This window comes from Sphaeroforma arctica, assembly GCF_001186125.1.
Source record: "Sphaeroforma arctica JP610 unplaced genomic scaffold supercont1.1244, whole genome shotgun sequence".
Lineage (NCBI taxonomy): Eukaryota > Ichthyosporea > Ichthyophonida > Sphaeroforma > Sphaeroforma arctica.
Window position 1 is genome coordinate 1 of NW_014039314.1, and position 7,331 is coordinate 7,331.

Sequence of the window (7,331 nt, forward strand, 5' to 3'; positions counted from 1 at the left end):
ATACACTTATCGGCCAGAACATTATGTGCGGTACAATAACCACAACATTACACCAAACAGCACGCGAATACCTTTTTGGAACCGTAGCCCATCTGCTCCTTCTCATAATTGGTATTGAACGGCAAGGCCGTGTTGTTTCTTCCGTGGCGTTTACCCATAGTGTAGTAGCGATCTATAAATAGTAACTAAACAAGGAGCATATAACTCTCTGATGAATCCTACAATCTTAGCTGTGTTGCTATAGTGCACACAGAGTCCATACGCACGCACACTTCTAGAAGCAGATGCACACCATATAACTACAATTTTTAATATAATAGTTATAATAGAACTCAGCTGTGATATTTAAAATGTGATTTGAGTTTCTGACATTCTCTGCTGGGGCCTGGCCACTGAGTGGCCGGTGAGTGGGGAAATTGTACCGAACTTCCCTAATATGTTTATCAGTTCATCTCATCGCTGAGAGACCGTCTGTTTTACAAAGAATTAGCAAGCGCGTATGTATATGTATGAGTATATGTATATGTATATGTACATGTACATGTATATGTATATGTAGTAGTGTATGCAAGAGAAGCAATACATTCACTGTGTACATATACACAACACAGAGGTAGTGCCGGCACCCAACCTTAAAACAAATATAAATAAAACGTCATGCGCATCCGAGATTGGACTACCGCATGCCTCTATATCTCGGGAGTGGTCTGCGTGCATGCAACAGCGGCAGATGCATCGGAAGGGTTTCAGTATGAACGTCACTTCTCGACTAAGACGCCCTACTTCTACAACGGCTTTGATAGCGAGCGATACGTAAGCTGAGTGTGGGCTAAGTGCCTGTGACTGTACCCGATCGCTTGTTTGGTTTCATGAGAAGTGAGTGGAGCATATCTGTTTATATGTTTGCGTGTCACATTGACGAGTGGTATGTGTGCATTGCGTGTGTGTAGACATAGGTACGTATGTACAATGGCTGCATTGCGTGTGTGTAGACATGGGTACGTATTTAGAGGCTTTAATTAGAGCTGGTACGGGTGTATCACACGCACAGTCCAGTATGAACAGGACGTCAGATACGCGGAAACAGCACAATATTAATTGTACTCCATGCAGGAGTGATGCCATCGTTGACTTGCGTGTGGGTTGACTTTCGTGCTATTGCATTTGTACTACATAGATGGGCTGTGCATGCTTTATTCCTACGAACCCTCAGTCAATCACAGTCTCCCCTCTGTTACTAACAGCTCAACCAGTGCAAAGACATACACCTGCAAGGCGTAGTCAGGCACGGCGCACGCAATCCTGGCCCAAAAGATGTCGAACTGATGAGCTCACTACAGGAGTTAGTAGGTAACAGTAGTAGGTAACAGTAGTAGGTAACAGTAGTAGGTATCAGTAGTAGGCAACAGTAGTAGGTCTCAGTATTAGGCAACAGTAGTAGGTATCAGTAGTAGGTAACAGTAGTAGGTATCAGTAGTAGGTCTCACTAGTAGATAACCGTAGTAGGTACCAGTAGTAGGTAACAGTAGTAGGTAACAGTAGTAGGTATCAGTAGTAGGTATCAGTAGCAGGTATCAGTAATAGGTAACAGTAGTAGGTACCAGTTGTAGGTATCAGTAGTAGATATCAGGACCATCCGTGTACGTCATTGTATGTGTAGCCGCACTAAATGGGTGCCACACAGTTACCGCATAAGCCTGTTATGTATGTAGGTAGTGGTCATAAGGGATGCTATTGTCGATGCCAGTTCAGTGGGTAGTATTTGCCGTCGATGCGTATGGGATCCGTTAGTGTGCTTTATGGTAGCATCGTGAGAGTGTATGCATAGGAACTGTCTTCTATGTATCTCCGCTTATCAATGAGTATCGGCCGCGCGCATTGGTTTGAATGGATATGAAAGTGTATTCATTTGGATTTATCCTTGTGTAAATGCGCATGAATGATATGATATGTGTATGTTATTTTGTATGGTGTGTGTATATGTATATGTATATATCTGGGCTGAGATGACGTTGATGTGTATGTTTATATCTGGGTTGAGATGACCTTGACGTGTATGTATATGAGCATAGGTGCATACACAGAAAAGCACTCCCAAATACATCATTCATTTATACTTGGACCTATGCACACTCGCATGCCAACTATGTATGATTATACGTGTCTGTGTGTCACTCCTCGTATGTACATTTGTATAGAGAGTGTCATACGCAAATTGAGCTTCAAAGCACAACCTGTATAGTTGCATTCACATGAACTCCGTGTTGTAATCGATAATCCTTCCTTCTTAGTGGCGAGCCTTTGTGCTGAACACATATGTATCATTATCCAAATCATGCCTGTATCACACAGAAGCCAATATCAACCGAATTTCTACTAAATCGGAACTCGAATGGATGAAGAGCTGGAAAAGCAGTTACCTACCAGAGGACATACACTTACTCACAGATGTGGGCGAGAAAGAACTGGTAAGGATATATATATATATATATATATATACATGCATACATACATATATATATATATATATATATATATATAATATATATGTATATACATTTAATATGTAGTACGTGCCAGTGCGTGCTATGTGCGTGTTCACGTGTTGCAAGTATGTCTGGCTGCGTGAGATTATGCGACTTGTATGTGTGTGTGCTCGTGTATGTGCACAATGGTTTATGCCAGAGCAATCTTCGTGTGATTTGCAACTGTGTTCATATTATCAGGTCATCTGCTGTGGAATATCACTTGTTTCGTGGCCACCATCAACTACACTACCAGTACGAAGTTCCAGGTATTCAATTGTGGTTACTTTCCACCTCGAGCTGATTCGTATTAGATCGAGTCCATGGTATAAATTGAATTTGGAAATTCTGATACAACACACCTATATTCGTATATAATCCGTCTGCACCCAAGTCACTTGAACACCAACTCTAATCATGTCAAGCATATTATTCCTAACAGCAAAAGACGCTCAACGCGAAATACACCAGTCAAGACAGTAAGCAAGCACTTTGTCGAGCCCAAGAAAAGTAGACCTCAATCCACAGTCAATCCCGAAGACTTCTTTGGTAGCAAACCCGTTGAACGAGGTAGCAAGGTCAAATCTGCACACAAATCGGCCCAGAAAGGAGGAAAGTCCAAAACCGATTCAACCAAAGCGGAATTCGATTCCGAAAAGGCTAAAGTAGAAGCCGAGATGATAGATCTAGATGGCGATGATGATGCTGAGGTTATTGCCCCCAAACGCAAGCGCGCGAAGTCGCCCACACCACCAGTATCTGTTGCACCTGCCCCCGCTAAGAGGGCCAAGAAAGCGGGTGCACTTGCGGGGAAGACGTATGTGATCACTGGGAAGATGAACACATTCAGCAGCACCAGTGATATACGGGATCTTGTTGAGGAGAAGGACGGGCGGTTGCTTGCAGATACGATGGACAACTTTGCTGTGGCACGGTACTGTGTGGTGGGTACAGACCCGGATACAGCGATGGTGAAGGTGGCGGAGGAGGCGCAGGTGGAAGTGATCGACGAGTTTGTGCTGTGCAAGCAACTGGCTATGCCGTCGCAGGCGAACAAGGCCAGGCGCATGGTCAAGGAACACAACAAAGAGCGGGAGAAGGCGGAGAAGGCGTCGCGCAAGATGAAGGTCGACAAGCCTGCCAAGCCGGCTGCGGTGGATACGATGGATGTGGACGAACCAGAGCCCCCGAAGAAGAGTGGGTACCAGGTAATGATGGCCAGGGAGCCACCGAATGCTCTAGGTATGTGTGGGTTAGTACTGCCCAGAGTATGATGCTAGTACTGGTTGTTATGTGAAGTTGTGCTGTGGCTCGGCGGGTGCGTATCACTCAGATTCGCCTTCGCTTACCTTTGACTCGAGAGCATCCATCGCCAGCTGAGAGGGCTGGCGACGCACACTCTCGCATGAGACCAGTCCATGTCACACTAGGTCTGTTCTGAATGTCCTCTCACACGAATCAACAACCTCTGCTTACCATGCACTGCTGTGTTGCCGTGACTAGGGTCCCGGGCTATTCCAGCACTGAAGACCGGCTGTTTCAGTGGGTTGACGTTCTGCTTCTCTGGAGTTCTGGACACAATTTCAAAACTCGATTATACCGAACTGGTTACTAGCCACGGGGGCAGGTGTGTTCGTAACCTGCGCAGCAAATCGGCTCGTAGTTCTGTTCCATTTGTGTTCACTGATTGTCTGTAGTGACAATCCTTTTAAATTCGGACTATGTACACATTTATCCTGTCCTCTTTAAATTCGGACTATGTACACATTTATCCTGTCCTCTTTAAATTGGGACTATGTAGACATTTGTCCTGTCCTCGCCTCGACGTTGGATTCGTCGTGCCAATTTTATATGAATAATGACATAGCCTTCAGTATAATTTAGAAGGCAATGGTAATGAAATGCTTGTTTCGATAAATAGTTTGCATACATGAAACCGTGAATCTCTGCGGAACGGCCTATCACCACTTATGACCACACACCTCCTGCTTCAGAGTCACTGGCAGTGTTAGCGGCAAGACCTCGTATCTGGTGAGCGGCAGAGATGGTGGCGAGACAAAAGTCGCCAAAGCTAAGGAGGTTGGATGCAAGGTATAGTTAAATATAGCTCTGCCAGATGTTATATAATTTACATTCAGTGGATATGTGACCACGGTGTATGCGAGTGCACATGATTTAGTCTTATATTCTCTCCCCATCGGAGATTGATTCACAATGGTAACTTGGGTCGGCATGTAGTTTTCTGCGAACCAATTGTCGTAGAGGCCCCTAGTTGGACTTATGAGCCAACCTGATTTATTTTTCAGGACTGGTGGGCGTATGGCATTCAGGTATAATAGCATATGGTATTGTAGTCATCGTCTGATACTAGCATCGCAACCTACACTTGACTGCTGGTATTGTAGTCATCGTCTGATACTATTATCGCAACCTACACTTAACTGCTGGTATTGTAGTCATCGTCTGATACTAGCATCGCAACCTACACTTACTGTTGGTATTGTAGTCATCGTCGGATACTAGCATCGCAACCTACACTTAACTGCTGGTTTTGTAGTCATCGTCTGATACTAGCATCGCAACCTACACTTGACTGCTGGTATTGTAGTCATCGTCTGATACTAGCATCGCAACCTACACTTAACTGCTGGTATTGTAGTCATCGTCGGATACTAGCATCGCAACCTACACTTAACTGCTGGTATTGTAGTCATCGTCTGATACTAGCATCGCAACCTACACTTGACTGCTGGTATTGTAGTCATCGTCGGATACTAGCATCGCAACCTACACTTGACTGCTGGTATTGTAGTCATCGTCTGATACTAGCATCGCAACCTACACTTGACTGCTGGTATTGTAGTCATCGTCTGATACTATTATCGCAACCTACACTTGACCGCAGGTAATTGATGAGGATGGGTTCTATGCACTATTAGATACACACATGAGTAAAGATCAAAGCAACGCAAAACCCGCACACGTGCTCACAGAGGAGGAGAATGAGGCCAAGGCTGCGAGCAAACAGTCTCACTTCCGAGCCATGATGAACAGGGAGGGCCCCAAAGCATTGGGTAAGCGAAATCTCCCGGCGAGTGTGTTCGTGTGGAGAGTTTGTACGCACGCACAGTAACAGTTGAAGCATTGTTGTAAACTTGGTTTTTGTTGCTTGTGGGGCCACTTAATGAGTGGCTGTACCTTGGTGCATGTTACGTGCACGTTGCATGTAGCTAAACGAACGTTTATATTCTGACCTTGTCACTTATCTGACAAGTTTTTTAAGCGTTGTTGTAAACTTAGTTTTTGTTGCTTGTGGGTTCGTGCACGCTGCATGTAGCTAATAAACGAACGTTTCTATTGTGACCTGGTCACTTATCTAGCAATTTTTTTTAAGCGTTGTTATAAACTTAGTTTTTATTGCTTGTGGGTATGTACACTGCATGTAGCTAAACAAACATTTCTATTGTGACCTGGTCACTTATCTGACTTTTTTTATAGCGTTGTTATAAACTTAGTTTTTGTTGCTTGTGGGTACGTGCACACTGCATGTGGTTAAGCGAACGATTCTGTTGTGATCTGGTCACTTATCTGACAAGTCTTTTTTTGATCGCACAATGACGCTGCTGATCAGCTGTTTAATCCGAAAGCAACGCTTCGAAACTGAACTGCTCTCATTCACAATCGCCCAGGCACTAGAGACATTCCCACGTGCAAGGACATGTGCTTTGTCGATACGACCTTTGTATTCTCCGGTATCATGGATACCATATCCAGCGATGATGCGAAGGAGCTGGTGAAGCAGTACGGGGGAAGGTAAGGAGTCTTTATCGATCAATAGTCGGGTCGATGGTAAATGTACAAACATCCTTATGTAGTTCCGCCGAGATAGCATGGTTGTCATCTTATATATATATATATTGTATCCGCGATAGCATGGTTGTCGTCTTATATATATATTGTATCGCGCATATCCGAGTGTATGGAGCCCACTTATGCGCTTGGTCGACGTGTTCTATGTGTATATCTAATACACTCAGCGTTCTCCGTCTGAATACTGAATATTGAACTGTATATGTTGTTCAATACAATATCAAACTGTATATGTTGTTGAATGCCTCACAGCGATGTTTCAGTTCGATGAGATCTTACATATGAAACACACCCCGGCCATTGCCAGATTATTTGAGTTGCTAACGCCAACGTATACACAATGTAGTCCTGATTGAATAGATAGTATGTCTCTTCCATGCGGATTGCATTTGTTGTCTGTGTACTTCCTCATAAGAATATGAAATTATTTGAGTTCCCAACATCAACGTATACACAATGTAGTCCTGATTGAATAGATAGTTTGTCTCTTCCGTGCGGATTGCATTTGTTGTCTGAGTACTTCCTCATAAGAATAATAACATATTTGAGTTGCTAACGCCAACGTATACACAATGTAGTCCTGATTGAATAGATAGTATGTCGCTTTAATGTGGATTGCATTTGTTGTCTGTGTCATTCCCTATTAGAGCCACGCCGACATATCCATCTCTCTCCAAAGGTTACATGTCGGCTTACTTGTGGACATCTTATTTTGAAAAGACCAGTCGCAATCGCAATGTCTTCACATCCTCGACCTTCGTCGTGCAATTTGTGTGATCGTATGTGGTACTATGGGGTGTGATAGATTGGTCCATGCCATCCTATCGCCATCTTTAGCTGACCTTCGTCGTGCAATTTGTGTGGTCGTATGAAGTACTATTGGGTGTGATAGACTGGTGTGATAGACTGGTCCATGCCATCCTATCACCATCTTCA

At 44.0% G+C, this 7,331-nt stretch overlaps 1 protein-coding gene across 1 annotated transcript; it reads left to right on the plus strand.

Moving 5' to 3' along the window:
• Positions 1–555: 555 nt before the first annotated feature.
• SARC_10424 (hypothetical protein) lies at positions 556–6,342 on the plus strand (the record flags this gene model as incomplete). Its single annotated transcript, XM_014295533.1, has 8 exons — positions 556–813; positions 1,245–1,350; positions 2,353–2,468; positions 2,951–3,767; positions 4,029–4,152; positions 4,520–4,616; positions 5,431–5,599; positions 6,215–6,342. The coding sequence occupies exons 1-8, from the start codon at positions 658–660 to the stop codon at positions 6,340–6,342; spliced, it is 1,713 nt and encodes a 570-aa protein (XP_014151008.1). The 5' UTR covers positions 556–657.
• Positions 6,343–7,331: the final 989 nt, after the last annotated feature.